The following is a 19,728-nucleotide window of genomic DNA, read 5'->3' on the forward strand; positions in this document are numbered from 1 at the left end:
CTGACAATAAAACTATAGGTTCTATGACTTCTATGACATTCTATGACGATCTTAGCTCTATGACTATCGAACCTTAGTTCCACTGCCCTAATACATAGACATATAGATAGACATATCTATTAAAAAATGAACTAACATCATGTTTATACAATCCTAATAAGGGGGGGATTAATGCCAGGATTGCCTCTCATTCAATTGGACTATCCGTCTTGGCTTTTTCTACAATTAGCCATGACTTGATGCCCACAACTATTTTATTTTAATTCAAAAATCAAAAAGCCAGAAGAAAAAGCCAGCTTTCCCGTCTTTTTGCTACTTCCCTCCAATCGATCAGGGCATTTAGCCTTTGCAAATGATGATCTAATTTCTTCTGCCCTCAATCACTTGTTATCATAACGTCATAATTAGGTGTTTTTTTGTTTCTTCTTAGTGTAAATTATCAGATTTTTAAATCTATGTACATTAACTTAGTTCCATAATTACTCTGCATAAATTTTCATACGTTTAGCTTGTTTAGTTTAGCTAATTTTTCAGTCCAAAGAGGAATATTCAGTGCTCCTATACTAATAGATTAAATATTATAGATTTTCGTACATATACCGTAGTTAGAACCATACGAAACAAGGGTTGATCTGTGTTTTTGTAAAAAGAGTAGAAAGGAAAAACTTTAAATTTCTCCATCAAAAAGCCTCTAAAGTGGCCTTTTGCTAGAAAAAGAGCCCGTGAAGCAAGCTCTTTATCTAGTATATATATGTACATACTTGACAAATGCTTTTTACTTGGGTAAGATCATTAGTAGCTCTGGCCTTCATCCCTCGCAAATGGCCCACTTTTCACTCGAGCCTCGGACCATTTAAGAGATACATATTTAGCTCCATTACTCATAACTTAAAGACGTACTAATAACAGTACTGAAAATAGATTTATTTGAAGTGGCAATATTATTTGAAGCGACAAACATTATTACTTACCGTTTGATGTATTAATAAATAAATACAAAAAAAGGGAAAAAACTAAAGTATATCAGTTTCTTTGTCGCAAAATTTTTGGCATTATTCGCAAAACCTCAAATTCAATACTTTCGTCATCGTACCAAGCCGTGACATGCATATTATCAACCATGACAAAATATAACCTATCTACGCACTTTTTTTTCCTATAAATAGATCTTGGATCTTCACCAAGTATATGAGAAATGGCATTTTTAGCTTCATTGATGTCTTTCAAGTAACGAAGCATATAACAACCCGACCCACTCGAGAACCGATGCAGCTGGGTTGTAGCATTGTTACTAAACTTAACCGGAATTCTCTTCTTGTTTTTATTACTAAGCCAATTGGCAACCCGAACATCAGAATTATCATTTGATACAGAATCAAGGTTCAAATCAACACAACTATTGATATTACTACTATTCAAGTCAGTTTGAACATTTGCACCATTCTCATTTGTGACTGAAGGATCACTATCATCTTCCAAGGCACAATTAGAACTTGAAACAAAGCAACGATCAGGGATGGAAATATTCTCCTGCCTATTTAAATCATACTGACTATCCTTATCTTTCACTTGAATCTCTGATGAATGATCGCTTATCAAATCCTTTGAAATAGATAAATGACTATTTTGACAGTCAATTGCATCGTCATTTAAAGAGACCTTTTCACACGCACTGTCAAAATCTTTTACCTCGCTGACAGGTTCTAAACCTTCAGAGTTCACGTTTGACAGTTCACTTTCAAAGAGTAGATTTCTTTTCCTCAAACCCTCTGCAGTGTCATATTCAGGTATAAATGGCTTTATATCTAGGACAGGGGTTCCATCAAGAAGATCCAAACCACTTAGATGAAGCACCGAACCTTTAAAAGTCAAGTAAAAATTAAATAATACATTAAACAAAGGAACAAACAAACAAAATTGTTAAAGTAAACGCATGCTTCGTGGTTCAATATCGAACACAAACTTATTTATGCTGTATCATTAGTTTACTGTGTACAAGATACTCTTTAAATTGATACAAGTCAAGGTCTTGAAAACCATTAAAAGCAAATAAAAGGCTTATCTTTAAAGCCAATTGGCCTTAGGGAAAAAGATGACGTGACCTGTTTGTGGTATATATACTCCTTTGAGGGGGCATAGAGGGTAGCTACCGATATCCAAACTGTAAGACCTACAATATATCATATATTTCAAAAATGTACTTAAAAACAAAATAGGTTTTGCTTAAAAAAAAAACTATTTTTGGAGTCTCCCTCTTTTCCGTCCAAAAGGCTGAGGTTAATTGATTATAACACAAAAATACTTCCAAATTATTGAAGGAGAAATTTCCAAATTGGTAAAATTCTTAAAAGTGATGCTACTTGCAACTTCAGGATTTCCCACCAAAGCCCTCAACGAAAGGGGTGTGTGTGCCCGTGTGGCTTGCTTTGAACTCTTACAGAAACCTATTCAGACATATAAAAGCCTAGAGCCTTTGATGTAGGGCTTTAAAAAAAAGGAAAGAATCAACCTTACAAAACTTGATTGTGTTGTTACAATTTATGTAATACAAAGTATTTAATCACTACCTCTATCTTTCTGTAAACAGTTTTATAGTTTTCACAAATCCCAAGAAGAATGATTTCCCTCTTAAATCTCAACAAGGGAATTAGGATAAACTTGTAAATTTTTAAAACCATGGGAACTTATTTAACAATTAAGAGCAAGATTTACATAGTAGGAGAACCCAAGTCAGACACCAGGGAAAGAAATGAATCACAAAAAAGGAAAATTTTAACAATCAGATGTATTTTTGTCACAACTACTGAAGTACTTAGACAAGAGATCAGTTTATTTGAAAATTTCAACCACAAGGTAAAGTATTCAAATGAAACACTTCTGTGACATCCTATCACATATAGCTTTTTCAGAAAATAAATTCAAAACAAATATGCTTTTTTTTTACAACAAACTGAGCATATTTGTTTTCTTACAATTTATATTGTTCCGACACTTCAACAGTTTTATGTTGCTCTTTTATTTTGATTAAATAAAAAAAAGTAGTTTTTTTAACTGAAAGTAAAGAGCGACATTAAAACTTAAAACGAACAGAAATTACCCCGTATATGAAAGGGACTGCTCCCTATTCAACACCTTGCTCTTTGCACTAAAGTTTGACTCTTTCTCTCAACTCTACTTTTTAAAACAGTAAAAAGTTTAGCGTAAAGAGCAGGGCGTTGAATAGGGAGCAGCCCCTTTCATATACGGGGTAATTTATGTTCGTTTTAAGTTTTAATCTCGCTCCTTACTTTCAGTTAAAAAAAACTTGTTTTTTTTATATATAATTTCTGAACGTTTTTTAGTTAATCCATGTATTGATTTCGGCTCTCCGCAGATGAATAATTAAAGCAAAATTTGCATATTTATTTATTTGGCTAAAGATTTCCCATAGTTTTGATCGAATGATTTTGAGAAAAAAGGAGGGGGAGGAGGCCCAGTTGCCCTCCAATTTCTTGGGTACTTAAAAAGGCAACAAGAACTTTTAGTTTTTACGAACGTTTTCATTAGTAAAAGATATACGTAACTTACGAATTAGCTTACGTAACAAACTTCTATATTCGTATTTTATTACGTATGTGAGAGGGTTCGCCCACTCGTCAATACATCGTCAATAACTCTTTACATTAAAGCTTAAATTTTGTCCCCTGAATCACAAAGCCCGTAGAATAAATAGTTGAAATTACTAAAATCCTTTAGCGTAAAGAGTGAGGTATTAGGAGGAGGTGTACCCCTTATATGCGTAATATTTTCTGTTCGTTTTAAGTTTTAATGCTACTCCTTACTTCCAGTTGAAGAAAACTTTTTCATATTTATTTTCTCATTGTTTTTTTTAAATAATGCTAGAAAATACTGCGCCCCCTTTATGGAAATCTTCCTGCCCCATGACAAATTCCTCCATGAAAAATTTCCCCCACATAAACCCCTCTTCTCACCCCCCCTCCAAACCAAAAAATCCCCCTGAAAACGTCTCTACACTTCCCAATAACCATTACTATATGCAAACACTGGTCAAAATTTGTAACTTGCAGCCCCTCCCACGGGGACTGTGGGGGAGTAAGTCGTCCCCAAAGACATAGTTATAAGATTTTTCGACTATGCTGAATAAAATGGCTATCTATGAATTTTCATCCGACGACTTTGAGAAAAAATGAGCGTAGGAGGGGGCCTAGCTGCCCTCCAATTTTTTTGGTCACTTAAAAAGGGCACTAGAACTTTTCATTTCCGTTCCAATGAGCCCTCTTGCAAAATTCTAGGACCACTGGGTCAATACGATCACCCCTGGAAAAAAACAAAAAAACAAACAAATAAACACGCATCCGTGATTTGTCTTCTGGCAAAAAATACATAATTCCACATTTTTGTAGATAGAAGCTTGGAACTTGCACACTAAGGTTTTCTGATACGCTGAATGCGACAGTGTGGTTTTCGTTAAGATTCTATGACTTTTACGGGGTGTTTCCCCCTATTTTCCAAAATAAGCCAAATTTTCTCAGGCTCATAACTTTTGATGACAAAGACTAAATTTGATGAAATTTATATATTTAAAATCAGCATGAAAATCCAATTCTTTTGATGGATCTTTTAGCATCAAAATTCCGTTTTTTAGAGTTTCGTTTACTATTGAGCCGGGTCGCTCCTTTCTACAGTTTATTACCACGAACTGTTTGATAGCTTTCCTTTTTGTCTCTGATGCTTCTCAAAACTGGTTTCAGATTTCCTTCTTTAGCTTCTCGATTGATCATTCAACTGTAGTCAGAGAACATACTGACATCGCATTTTCCATGGAGACGTCTGGGACATCCTGGCAAAATCTTTTACCTTATTTTTCACTTTTGACTCTTAAGTATTCAAGAGAATACGCGAATACGAGAGTGTAAGAGATACGCTTTTCAGTTCCTCTTGTAATCTCGAGATTTTAAATTTCCACCATATGTTGCACAATGGTTTTGTAGTTGGAGTCCTTAGCATTTACCGAAAATTTATGCACTATATCCATAAGAAAATTCTATACTTATATTTCCTTGTCTCCTATCAAACAGTTCGTGGTAACGAACTGTAGTAAGGAGCAACCCGGCTCAATAGTAACCAAAACTCTAAAAAATGGAATTTTGATACCAATAGCTACATCAAAAGAATCGCATTTTGATGATGATTTTAAATATATAAGTTTCATCAAGTTTAGTCTTACCCATCAAAAGTTACGAGCCTGAGAAAATTTGCTTTATTTTAGAAAATAGGGGGAAACACCCCCAAAAAGTAATAGAATCTCAACAAAAATCATACCATCAGATTCAGCGTATCAGAGAACCTTACTGAAGAAGGTTCAAGCTCCTATCTACAAAAATGTGGAATTTTGTATTTTTTGCCAGAAGGCAGATCACGGATGCCCAGTTGTCCTAGAATGTTGCGAAAGGGCTCATTCTAACGGAAATACTAAGTTCTAGTGCCCTTTTTAAGTGACCAAAAAAATTGGAGGGCACATAGGCCCCCTCCCACGCTAAGTATTTTCGCAAAGTCAACAGATCAAAATTCTGAGATAGCCATTTTATTCAGCGTAGTCGAAAAACCTTATAACTATGTCTTTGGGGACGACTTACTCCCCCACAGTCCCCGTGGGAGGGACTACAAGTTACGAACTTTGACTAGTGCTTACATATAGTAATGGTTATTGGGAAGTGTACAGGCGTTTTCAGGAGGATTTTTTGGTTGGAGGCAGGGGTTGAGAAGAGGGGGATATGCTAGGGGAACTTTCCATCGAGGAATTTGTCATGGGGGAAGAAAATTTCCATGACGGGAGCGCAGGATTTACTAGCATTACTTAAAAAAAAAAACAATAAAAAATAAATATGAAAAAGTTTTTTTTTTCAGCTGGAAGTAAACAGCAGCATTAAAACTTAAAACGAACAGAAATTATTACCCATATGAGGGGCTCAGCTCCTCCTAATACCTCGCTCTTTACGCTAAAGTATTTTTAGTAATTTCAACTATTTACTCTGGGGCTTTTGTGACTCAGGGGTCATTCTTAATGAATTGGGACAAAATTTAAGCTTTAGTGTAAAGAGCAAGGTACTGACAGGGGGGGGCAAAACCCCTCATATATGTAATAAAAACATGAGAATACAAAAGTTCTTTACGTAAGCTAATTTATAAGTTACATATATCTTTTACTAATAAAAAGATTCGTAAAAAATTAAAAGTTCTATTTGCCTTTTTAATTTACCGAAAATCGGAGGGCAACTAGGCTTCCTCCTCGCTCTTTTTTTCTCAAAATCATTCGAACAAAATTATGAGAAACCCATTTAGCAAAAAAAATAAATATGCAAATTTCGTTTTAATTATTCCTCTGCGGAGAGCAAAAATCGAAACATGCATTTATTCAAAAACGTTCAGAAATTAATTTAAAAAAAACAAGTTTTTTTAACTGAAAGTAAGGAGCGACATTAAAACTTAAAACGAACAGAAATTACTTTGTATATGAAAGGGGCTGCTTCCTCATCAACGCCCCGCTCTTTACGCTAAAGTTTTTTACTGTTTTAAAAAGAAGAATTGAGAGAAAGAATCAAACTTTAGCGTAAAAAGCGGGGTGTTGATGAGGAAGCAGCCCTTTCATATACGAAGTAATTTCTGTTCGTTTTAAGTTTTAATGTCGCTCCTTACTTTCAGTTAAAAAAACTTGTTTTTTTTTTTTATTTAATTGATTCTAAAAAGCGAAGAATGGTTAAGATAAATTTATATCTTATATTTCTGCAAAACTCCAAACGTAAGTTTTCTTAAGTCCAGATATTCTTGTGTTCCGTTTTCTCACCATTGTAAAAAAAAAACCACGTCTCCGGTTTCTTTCCCCACAATGCAAAAACTGGAAAAGAAATATCATTCTTAATTAGAAGGCAATTGGCCTTCACCCGTTCCAGTTTTGCTAACACTGCCAAATAAAGACCGGTCTTTAGATTCAGGCCAACCTCTTCAATACTGGCTTCAGAAAGTTTCGGGCATAGTTGTCTCAAATTATCCTAATCTTTTTCAGGTACTTGACGAATTGTTTTATAAGTCTCAATTTAACACGATGAGGTGGTAATGACACTTTCTGGCAGAGCCAAGGTAGCAGTGATAACGCTTTTCCGAACAAGAATTAAACTGTCTCAGTTTCAGTCCAGTCCTCAGTCCAGTGTAGATTCAGTTGTCTCAGTCCAGTGTAGATACAGGACATTGTTGAGTGTCAGTTTTGTCAAGTGCCAATGCCTGGTTCTACCGTCCCATCGAGGAAGAATGAAGGATATCTTAAATAGCTTCCCCGGTCACCTGATAACATGGTTAGGATTTTGACATCTCCACAATTTTTTCCTTAATCACAGGTTTTTCATCATAACTTTCATTAATTTGAACATGAATATCCCTTAGGAAGGAATGCAAATACATTACCATTATGTAGCAAGACTGCCTTGAATCCAGTTTTTAATAGTTAATAGATATGCGTCGTTCTAATGAATCATTTTTTTTTTGAAGCACTTCATGAGCCCATGTACACCATTACAGTCAACTAGAATCCATTCTTTAGATAAATTCTGAGTAAATTCTCTCTACTGGAGCCTATGAAACAAAGACTAGGTCCAGATAATGGCAGGTTTCCGTTTTTTAGCCTTGATCTGATTAATTCGGTTGTATTTTTGACAATCATAAGTCTTACACTAGGTCCCCGAAATATACCAGAGAAAAGCTTAAGAGTCCCTGTCAACACAAAGATTCAAACTAGACATATTTTGTGTAGCTAATGCGTCTGAGTTTTCTGAATTACTCAGGATGCCATTTAAATTAGAAGGTGGCTCAAAAACTGGTATTTCTGGATCAGGAAATTTTTCTGGATTGGAAGCACACTTGAGTCAAGGTTGGACAAGTTATTTTCTTTTCTGTATTAAATGTCATATCATAGAAATACCCAAGTACGGAATGAGTTATTCTTGCATTCAAACCACAAATGAAGAGCTTCCTTGCACCTTTTGCATGATTTATACAGTGCCCATGTTTATTCCTGATTTCCAAGTTTCAATTTTAAATGAAGAAAATAAAGCTCCACCTAAGTCCTACCCAAACCCCTTTCCACTCCGATTATTTTTTTGCTTTAAGATTGCGTTCCTTTAAAGATAACAAGGAATCAAACATTGGACAGGATTCTGCAAATCAGCGACATAGTTCATGGCAATTAAAAGCTTCATAGATATTATTCATAATAATAATAAAACATACACAAGAGCACTGTAAAATAAACCTGATATCATTGAATTTTCTAATTTCAATGGGCAAAAATATTTAAAAAAAAAGATTAGGGACTCTTATACAGCTTCATTATCATTTTCATTCCATGAAGGCGTAATTAGTTGCTGTGAGTGGAATTCTAAATGCTATTTTTCTGTGCATTATTTATTTGTTTAAATTCTTGATTCAGCAACCTGCCTAAAACTGTGTTTCAAATCTGTATCTTGAAAATTAAAGTCGTTTTATTAAACGTAAAAACTGTACGAAACCTTTTTTTGTAGTTTGATTTTGTCAGCGATTCAAAGCAGGGCTACATTAAATGTCAGGGCCAACAGATAATGGAATAAGACAAGTTAGAAGAGTTCTTTGAATTTATCTTCATTTCCAGTATCTAAAATATATTCTTCATTAAAAAACAAAAAAGGAAATATTTTATCTGAGTGATAACTCGTAAAGGATGAAAAAAAGAAAACAAAGAGGAAAAAAGGGAAAAGTGGCAACCCTGGTCTGAGAAGAGAGACTGGACGCTGCGTGGAGATTTTAAAGGAATAGACTCTAGATCTCATTTCGATGCAAAATTCACACAATGCCCTCTCAACTATAATGACCAAATATTTTGAGGTGAGTCTCAACATACCTTCAACACGTTCTAACTTGGCCAGGGTGAGACCAATTGGATTCATACGATGGGGCGTCCTAGTTGAGAAAACACCGATCCTTTTTCCTCCAAGGCGTGGCGGAGCAATTTTTGCTTTTTTATATTCTCCTTTGTTTTCATGGAAAACCCAAATAAGCCTGTAAAAAGAAAATCACTTTAAAATAGGGGGGCCTTCAAACAATAAGGTAGAGTACTTAAAATGCAAAGGTTAGGTTCAAAGCGCTTATTTCTTTGAACTGTAATACAGGTATTCAATTACTTAAGTAAATCCAAGAGTTGTTCTGATGAAAACACTGCTGAAAATTGTGAGACAAAAGAACTGAGACACATTAATTTTTTCCTTTTTTGGCATTGTTACTTAAAATAAATATATTTTCAGCAGTTTTATTTATTCGTTTATTGTGTATCGTAACACTGAAGTTGCCATACCCTCCAAAGTTTTTAGATAGTATACCGTACGAAAAAAATTTAATACGAAAAAGCGGATTTCATATACTTTCATAAGGCATAAAGAACCATTAACCAGCGTTAAAAAAAAAAGGAAGAAAAATATATATACAAATTTAAACATTGGACCGCCCATTCCATCAAGAATCTGTACTATGGACCGCCCCCGGACACCATGAAGACGAATTCAGATCGCCCCCGGAAACGATTTTTGAAAGCGATTTATCCAATGAAACTTGGCTTTTGGAACGTGAAGACCATGGCCCAACTTTCAAAATCAGAACAAGTTGTTAATGAGATGGAAAGATATGGCCTCGACATCCTTGCTCTGTTGGAAGTCTGTTCGACAGGTGTAGGCAGTCAAACCCTAGAAAAGGGATTCACAATCCTACACAGTGGCACCCAAAAAAGAAAAAAGCAGGTGTTGCCATAATCCTGTCCAAATCTGCATTCAGAGCTCTATGCAAATGGACACCCATAAATGAGAGGATCATCGAGGCACGGCTCACAGGTCGACAAGCCAAAATAACAGTAGTCGCATGTTACGGACCAACTAACGACGCAGATGATAGAACAAAAGACAGTTTCTACAACACCCCACAAGCTGTCGCCAAAGATATCCCCAGCCATGATCTCGTCTGCTTTGTTGGCGGCTTCAATACCAAAGTGGGGATGGACAAGTTCTACTGTCCTGAAGTACTTGGCAGTCAAGGCCTCGGCAAAGTCAACGAGAATGGATCACTGTTAGTTGACTTTGCCCTAACAAATGACTTCATCATCGCTGGAACTCAGTTTCAACATAAAACCATCCACAAATACTCATGGAATTCATCGGATGGTCGAACCCATAATAAGATAGACTATATCCTGATAAACAGTCGAAGTCGTGAACAGTCGAAAAGTAGAAGTCGAGTCTCCAGGATGTTAGGGCCCACAGAGGAGCCGAAGTCGACTCAGACCATGCCTTGATGATCGCAAAACTGTCCCTCAAGCTGGAATCTACACAGAAGTCATAATCCAATGAAAAGCCCGCCAACGATTCAGAAAAACTCTCAAACGCAACAGTTCACCACAACTTTAATATCCAGCTCACAAACAGGTTTGAGAGCTTGGCCCAATAGTTTAAAATTGAAGGCAGTGTGGAGTCATTCTGGAACAGCCTAAAAGAAGCCTATAACCAGACAGAACTAGAAACGCTTGGATAAAAAAAAAACAAATATGAATGGTTATCTGATAAGACATGGATCCTCATTGAAGAACGTCGGAAATTAAAACAACGTCTTCTAAACGGTGGAAATGACTGCGATAAAGTCTTGAGAAATCATTTATACCAACATCAAGACAAGCTAGTGAAGAAGAGCACAAGGGGAGATACAACAGATAATCTAGAAAAGAAGGCAGCTATGACAGAAGAAGCAGCCAAATATGGCGATTCCAGAGCTGTTTATATAATTACCATTGAAATCATCGGGAAACGATGTAACCTAAAAGGGTCAGTTAAAGATGAAAATGGCAAGATGGCCACAGCCCCCGATGAAATCTCTGAAGTTTGGGTCGTACATTTTGGGAAAGTCCTCAACAAAACTAGTCCTCCAAAAACAGCAGACATCCCCACAACCCCTTTCCTGGACCTTCAAATCAATACAGAAGAGCCATCGACCGATGAAGTAGTTCAAGCCGCTCGCAAGATGAAGAATGGAAGAGCACCAGGAAGCGACAAGATATCAGCAGAAATGATCAAAACCCCTTTAGGTGCTTACATAACGGTGTGGATCACATTCTTTGCTTGCATCGGGAAATCGGAAAAAGTCCCTGAAGAATGGAGAAAAAGCACAATCATCAAGCTTTTCAAAAAAGGAGATGCATCGAAGAGCGATAACTGGAGGGAAAACAGCCTCCTTTTTATCCCGGGGAGACTGTTCTCACAGATAATCCTCCGCCACATCCAGACAGCGTTCGATAAGCACTTTAGAAACGAACAACATCTCGCTCCTGCTCAGACCTTATATATGTCCTGCGCATGTTGATTGAGGAATGCAACGAATGGAGGCAAAAGATGTACCTTGTCTTTGTGGATTTCAAAAAAGCCTTTGACTCAATACTCCGAGAGTCACTGTGGAAAATCCTCCGACACTGCGGCGTTCCAGATAAACTGGTATTCCTGATCGTTGCGCTGTATGAAAACACGGAATGCTCCGTTCGGACCCACGAAATAAATAAAGGAATTTCAGTATCATGTTTGGGGTCAAACAGGGAAGTGTCCTCTCCCCCCTGCTTTTTGTCCTTGTTATCCATTATGTACTCCGAGATTGCACAGGGTTTGGGATCCAAATATACGATAATAAACGACTAGCAGATCTTGATTTTGCCGACAGCATCACACTGACTGAGGCAAACAAGGTAAGGCTCCAGAAGCTTCTCGATGTCATAAAAGAGAAAGCAAGTCTTTTGGGACTAAAGATTAGTTCGGACAAGACAAAAAGCATGGCAACAAGCCATGCTTGACATAAAGTGCGGGGACAATTCAATAGAGCAGGTAGTGGAATTCAGATACCTCGGAAGTACAGTCGAAATAGGTGGATCAAGCGAAAAAGAGGTACAATCTACGATTGGACTAGCCAGAGGAGCTTTTAATCAACTAAAGCAAGTTTGACGATCGAAAAAGTACTCCCTGAAACTGAAATTGAGGCTGTTCAACAGTAACGTCATCTCTGCACTCCTCTATAGCTGTGAATGCTGGGAACTGAACCAACAGCAAGAAAAGAGGATTCTCGCTTTTAAGAACAACTGTCTTTGCAGAATACTGAACATTAACTGGAGGGACCACATAACTAACCAGACAGTTCACTCTATCATTGATTAAATATAAAAAAACTAGTTTTTTTCAACTGTAAGTAAGGAGTGACACTAAAACTTAACGCGAACAGAAATTACTCCGTATATGAAATGGGTTGTCCCCTCCTCAACGCCTCGCTCTTTACGCTAAAGTTTGACTCTTTGCCCTTCTACTTTTTAAAGCAATTAAAAGCTTTAGCGTAAAGAGCGAGGCATTGAGGAGGGGACAACCCATTTCATATACGGAGTAATTTCTGTTCGCTTTAAGTTTTAATGTCGCTCCTTACTTACAGTTAAAAAAAACTAGTTTTTTTTTTATTTCTGAACGTTTTTGAATTAATGCATGTTTGATTTTGGCTCTCCACACATAAATTATTAAAATGAAATTTGCATATTAATTCCTTTTTTGGCTAAATGGCTTTCTCTCAGTTTTGATCAGACGATTTTGAGAAATAAGGGGTGGGGAAGGAGGCCTAGTTGCCCTCCAATTTTTCGGTTACATAAAAAGGCAACTATAACTTTTAATTTTTAACGAACGTTTCTATTAGTAAAAAATATACGTAACTTAAGAATTAACTTACGTAACAAACTTTTATATTCTTATATTTTTATTATGTATATAAGGGGGTTTGTACCCTTGTTAATGATTCGCTCTTTACACTAAATCGTAAGTTTTGTCTCAATTCTTTAAGAATGACCCTTGAATCAGAAAGGCCATGGAGTAAATAGTTGAAATTACTAAAAATACTTTAGCATAAAAAGAGAGGTATTTATCTCCTCCTAAATACCTCGCTCTTTATGCCAAAGTATTTTTTAGAACCCCTCACATACGTAATAATCTCTGTTCGTTTTAAGTTTCAATGCTACTCCTTACTTTCAATTGAAAAAACTTTTCCTATTGACTGTACACTTGCCAATAACCATTAATATATGTAAACACTGGTCAAAGTTTGTAACTTGCAGCCCCTCCCCCAGGGACTGTGGGGAAGTAAGTCATTCCCAAAGACATATTTATTATGCTTTTTGACTATGCGGAACAAAATGGCTATCTCAAAATTTTGATCTGTTGACTTTGGAGAAAAATGAGCGTGGGAGGGGGCCTAGGTGCCCTCCAATTTTTGGTCACTTAAAAACGGCACTAGAACTTTTCATTTCCGTTAGAATGAGCCCTCTTGCGACATTCTAGGACCACTTGGTCGATACGATGACCCCTGGGAAAAAATAAAACAAAAATAAACAAATAAACACGCACCCGTGATTTGTCTTCTGGCAAAAAATACAAAATTCCACATTTTTGTAGATAGGAGCTTGAAATTTTGCTGTAGGGTTCTCTGATACGCCGAATGCGATGGTGTGATTTTCGTTAAGATTCTATGACTTTTACGGGGAGTTTCCCTCCATTTTCCAAAATCAGGCAAATTTTCTCAGGCTCGTAACTTTTGATGACAGACTAAATTTGATGAAACTTATATGTTTAAAATCAGCATAAAAATCTGATTCTTTTGATGTATATTTTAGCATCAAAATTCCGTTTTTTAGAGTTTCGTTTACTATTGAGCCGGGTCGCTCCTTACTACAGTTCGTTACCACGAACTGTTTGATCAGCCCCTGGTAACAGATGTCACATGCCAACGAAGATGGCACTACTTGGGACAAGTTATTCGTATGGCGGAAGATAGACTCCCCAGAACGGTAATCGAGTGGCAACCAGAGGGAACCCGAAGAAGAGGAAAGCCAAAAATATACTTTGTCGTACACCAACGGGACCTGAAGTTTATCAATTCGACAGTCCAACCCCAATGGGAAGACGTCTGGGTAGCAGCACATATGAGGAATGATTGGCGGCATCACTAGTATCGTAACGGTACAAAACTTACCATACCATCTTAGAGCCTAATTAGTACTATGCATACATCCCTGAGTTTTCAGGATCATATTGCTACAAAGACTCTTTAATACAACAATTGCCAAGCTACGTTATTATGATGCATTTTTCATTATAATCGCTACGTAATCATATGGAGACAAATTTCCGTACCCTGAAATGTACCAGAAACAAAGCATCGAAAAGATGACCACGATCTAATAGCCGAATATAATGTTCAAGTCTTTAAACTTTATCAGACTTTTAATCCGAGTCCCTTCTTCCAATGTTACGTTAAAACTCAAGTTGTTGACCCTTCGAAATCTTTTAGATGGTATATTTCATGAAAGAGTTTTTCGTAGTTTTTCATAATTTTGTCGTAGTTGCCAAACAGTTCGTGCTAACGAACTGTAATTAAGGAGTGATGAAGCTCAATAGAAACCGGAACTGTAGGAAACAAGAGTCTTAATAATAATAGATATATTAAAAGAATCGGATTTTGATGCTTATTCGAAATATATAAAATTCAGGAAATTTAATCAGTACTTGTGTCTTATAGCCACCACACTCAAGTTCTGTCAAGAAGTGAAGTTTAGTTAATGCTAATGAAATAAAACAAATATGATGAAAATATAATACTTTATCAACGAAAGTGATGAAAGCTACAACATAGAAATATACGCCCACAACGCATTAGAAATACCTAGCTCTGGTTTGCATCAGACAACAGACGACGATTCGTAAACCCACAAGTAAATGAAACGAATTGCTGCAACAAGTGGTATTCTACTATGAGAAAACCCCGTGTTGACACGCAAACTGACTTGTTTCATACATGGCCTAGTTGTACTATTTCAAAAAGGTTCTTGATCGAAAAAGTATGAAGTCATGTTGTTTCCATTGACGTACTGTTTTGTTTTGGGCAACATCTCCTTATCCTGGAAAAGTCTAATTGCCTCTTCTTCAGTTCTTGGCAAATTCCAAATTGTCATTTTAACATCCATGGTCATAGACTATTTCCTATCAACACTGACCGCAAACTGAATGAATTTCACCCCATGGTCTGAAAAACCGGCATTTTGTTTTATTCCATTAGGATTAATAAAAATTCACTTCTCAACAGAACTTGAGTGTGGTATTGACGAGTGGGCGAACCCCCTCATATACGTAACAAAAATATACGAATATAAAAGTTGGTTACGTGAGTTAATTCGCAAGTTACATATTTTTATTACTAACTATACGTTACTATTATTTTTATTACTCATCTAATACGCTTCTGAAATCATAAAATTCTTTTTCAACAAATTCCATGAATTTGTTATTCAACAGATTCGTAAATTTGGTATTCTACCAAGTTTTTTCAAATACTTTTCAAATTAAAAAATAGTATTGTTATTTTACATGCAGAGAATGTTCTGCAGGGGGGAATTGTCGGTGGAGTCTCTACCAAGGATTTTTCTCGCAGACATTTTCCTAGAATCTCCTTCCTCTTGAGATCACAGCAACGGGCGACGGGTAGGCTTAAAAAAAAAACTGTTATAAACAGTAAAAGTGTTAAAAACTGTTATACCCAAAACTGAATAATGCATCTTTCACTTACTGATCCAGATGGCCTGTTAAGACACTAGCTATCTTTTTTTTAAACTGGCATTTATATGGGTGTGTTTTTCATTCTCTCACTAAAGAAGAAATAGCTATAACAAAAGGACCCATGCCCCCTCCCCTTCTCAAATACAAGAGATGATTACTCTTATGCCAAATCTATTTTTTTTTCAAAGTTAAGGAAGGAGTAGAATCTTTTCCGCATAACCTTCAAAAGTAGGAAACAAAATAGGCTTCAAAACACCTTCTCGAGCTGTAATTTGGGTTGTAGATTTATTCGTGAAAGTTTCAATTATCCTATTCAACACTTTTTGCAAGTTAGTAAAAAAGCCACAAAATTACAGTTTTATAATGATCCTTTCGCTTAATTCCTTAAGCTAAAGAATACAGACCGAATTTAACCTTTTTGAAGTTTAACGTGGCAATGCCATTTTTTCAACAGGCGTGGGGAAGTGGATTTTTTTCAATCTACTTGTTAGTATATTTATTTGTAAGATAACTATCGAGGCAAACGGTTCGAAGACGAAAGGAAGAGTACAGGTCTTTGCTCTTTGCCTTAATCTTTTAGAAAGCTGAGATAAAAATTCTTCCAAGCCTCAAGAATAGGAAAGGAGTATAGGTTACCAAACCTGTGCATTCATTCTTGAAAACTTTGCTTATACAACAGCTTCCAGATAAAAAAAAGCTGTTGTTCTGCAGTTTTACCGGAATTTAGATGAGTGATAGCAACACCAACCCTGACAAAGAATTTCAAACGGTTTTTCCGTCCAAGAAAGCAAAAACAAGACTCACATTTGGGCTGCGATTCTTCTGGGATCGGGTTCCTATGAATGGTCTCAAGAGGAGGTACCCTTCTCCTCCCTCCAACCATGCACAAGGGTGATTATTTGTTTCATAGGATGCAGTGAAGACACATTGGGATTGGTCAAGAATCTTTTTTAGGATATCTTGCTTAATGACTAACATAACTTCAGGGCATATAAATATATGTTAAACAGAGCTAAATTGTTAGCAATACTCTGTAATTTATATCAATTATTCTTCGAAAAATCATAGAAAGAAAACTGGTCTGACTATACTAGAAACTATTAGTTTCTAATGTAATTTCAAAAATAGGGAATATACCTAATGTTTTAGGGAAAAGTAAAAAGGAGCACAAGCAGCACTTTCCTATAATTTTATACTCCTTTTTTTGAGTTAAAAAGCTACTGAGACAAGCTTTCCAAAGCAAATAGCAACCCCAGATGTCTAGCAAATCATGTGCTTGCAACAAATCAAGAAATACAAGTCGTTCTTTGACAAGGGTGAGAAAAGTATATTTTAGAAGCAAAATTTGGAAAATATTTACAGCATTCCAAACAATGGCCAAATACATTTTTTTACAGGCCAAATACAAGTTTTTTTTGAAGATACTGACACGACTTTAAGAAAAAGAAAAAGGCTGCTGGGGTGACATTTGAAAGGCAACTAATTTCTATGTCACAAAAATTAACATTACCCAACTTCTAGCTTACATTTTTCTTATTGCAGGCAAAATATATATCTAATAATAAACAGATTGAAAATAACTTTTTATTCTGCCCATTTCCGTATTTGGTATAAGGTACAAGTAGTTTTTTTTTTCTTTAGATCTGTCAAAAGTCCAATTTTTTAGAGTACTTTCTTTGCAGCAAGCCCAATAGAGGCTTTACAGCTAAACCAGACAGTTCAACTCATAGTTTGATACACAGGCCTAAGCTGCACTTACGCCCAGTAGCTATAACAAAAACAATTCATACCACACGTGGGAGTATTCTAATAGACCTTCAAGAGAATGTTCTGGATTGTTGTATATTGTGTCCAAAATCTTCACACTCCCTCGAGTAAGATTAGAAAGACCCCCCTGTCGTGGTGTTCCATTTTTCACTTTGAACCAAGTGGAGACATATCCTAAAACAAAAACAAAAATATAAAGTGAAATCCAGTATAAACAAGCAAAAGATTCAAGCAATATTATATCTATTGTATATATCTTTTTTACAAAAAAGGCACTCTTCAAAGAAAAGTAAAGAGCCATATTAAAACCTAAACGGACAATTGTTTAAACGTATATTTACGATTGAAAAGGGGGCTTGCTTAATGTTGGGTATGTAGTTGGCTAGAAACCTTCGTGGATCAATATCATGGTCAAAAGGATCAAAGCGGCAAAATGAACGAATTTTTACGGTTTTGAGAATTCAGGTTGCAAAAAATTGGTCAGAAAATTATCGTTAAGAAGACCAAGTCACTAAGAAATTGAATAAGTGAATAAGAAGAGGTGATCCAATCAAGTAGACAGCTTCACTTACCTCCATAGTACTACTAGTAAAAACATTGGGTGGAAGCAAGTTGTTTAAAGTAGAATACCCAAGCTCCAGAGCATTTTTTCAGAGTAAAAAACGGTTAGATGAATAGAAAAATAAGTCTGCAAACCAAGTTTAGAATATTGGGAGCTGCAGTGATGACAGAGGTGAAGCCTGGTTCTGAAGTCTGAGTGCTTCGAAAGACAGGGGAGGATTTGCTATATGTTTTTTAGATAAATTTTCTATGAATTGTTTTGGGCACCCATCTAACTGACCGCAATTTAAACAGAGAACTATGAAAAATATGCTTCGATACCCCTTTTAGGGCTACAATGAGAGAAAGTTTGAGATGGTTAGGACACGTCCTGTGGATGAAAGATTACCAAAGATCATCCTTGTTGGCCAACCATCTAGGACCAAACAAAAAGCAGGTTGTCACAGAATGGGTGGAAGGATGTCCTAAGGAGGGATTCAAGGGAAATTGGAACATCTGAGTAGAGGAAGGCTTTAAATAGATTGGGATTGAGGAGTAACGTACGTAGCTGCGTTGGTCTCAGACAGCTTGGCGCTGTAGTGAGTTTGTCAGTGGTAGTAGCATTATTTTTATTGTGGGAGGGTAGAAGGACTAGGTAGCCTGGAAATAAATTATTTTTTTTTATCCTGATCAATTTAAAATTTGCAATTATGTTTTTGAGCCTAAAGCAACGTACTTTACAAATTTAAAATCCAAAACGAGAATACACTTTTTAATAAAAGAGCCCGAAAAATATTTTTCTTGATCAGCTCAAAACTTCTATTCTCAAGTCCCCAGACTAAGAGAGCCTCAACACGGAAAAAAATTAAAGAAAATACTGGTTTCCTCTACAAAAGGCTCAACTAAAGGCCAGGAAAAGGCTAAATGGCTTTTTTCCCAGATACTTCTCACATAATAAAAACTTAAGATGGGGTTCAATTAAGATAATTATTTTGTTCAAAATAGTTATAAGGTGAAATAAATAAACCTCCAAGGATGGCATGATCCCTAAAGTTCGTATTGCTATAATAATAAAAATTTCCATTTATTTACGCATAGGTTTTGCAATGGAAAAGGGGATGCTTGTGTAATCAGATTACTATTATATTATTATCAGATTACTAAGATAATTATTTTGTTCAAAATAGTTACAAGGGGAAATAAATAAATCTCCAAGGATGTCATGATCCCTGAAGTTCGTATTGCTATAATAATAAAAATTTCCAGTTATTTACGCATAGGTTTTGTAATGGAAAAGGGGATGCTTGTGTAATTGTAGCTTTCAGGTACTGATCTACAGCTAAAAAGGACCTAATTTTTGTCGTGGGAGGGGGCAAGGGTCTTGAAGATAGTTAAAAACAAATTATTCCTGATCAAATTGAAACTTAAAGCTGTAATCCTACAGGTCAAGACGAACTTGTAATACAAGTAGTATTTCAGAGCACTGTCCCCCAAAAAGGCATGGGGGACAGCATATTGCACGCGCCTTTGGTGTTATTTTGTTCATTACTATTATGATACATGTTAATATAATGAATGTGTTCTTGCCAATGACAATATTAATATTACTTGGACACAATAATTATGCCATACATACGAATCATTTTCTGTAATAGTTAACTACACCTTTTTGCACCATGTTGGCAAAACTCCCACCATGCCACACTTTTTATGACATAAGGGCAAACGTCTACCA

The 19,728-nt window shown here is 36.0% G+C and overlaps 1 protein-coding gene across 1 annotated transcript in view; it reads right to left on the reverse strand.

Annotated features, from left to right (window-relative positions):
* Positions 1–246: 246 nt before the first annotated feature.
* Positions 247–19,728, reverse strand: part of LOC136029247 (tRNA (adenine(37)-N6)-methyltransferase-like) — a 30,352-nt gene continuing 10,870 nt past the window's right edge. Inside the window, exons 2-4 of the mRNA XM_065707478.1 lie at positions 17,477–17,627; positions 8,927–9,084; positions 247–1,859 (exon numbers count right to left, since the gene is read on the reverse strand). Coding sequence (XP_065563550.1) covers positions 1,024–1,859; positions 8,927–9,084; positions 17,477–17,627 — 1,145 coding nt within the window. The 3' untranslated portion in view covers positions 247–1,023. The remainder of the gene's footprint in view (positions 1,860–8,926; positions 9,085–17,476; positions 17,628–19,728) is intronic.

The sequence above is a fragment of the Artemia franciscana genome, chromosome 7, assembly GCF_032884065.1.
Source record: "Artemia franciscana chromosome 7, ASM3288406v1, whole genome shotgun sequence".
In the NCBI taxonomy this organism is placed as follows: domain Eukaryota; kingdom Metazoa; phylum Arthropoda; class Branchiopoda; order Anostraca; family Artemiidae; genus Artemia; species Artemia franciscana.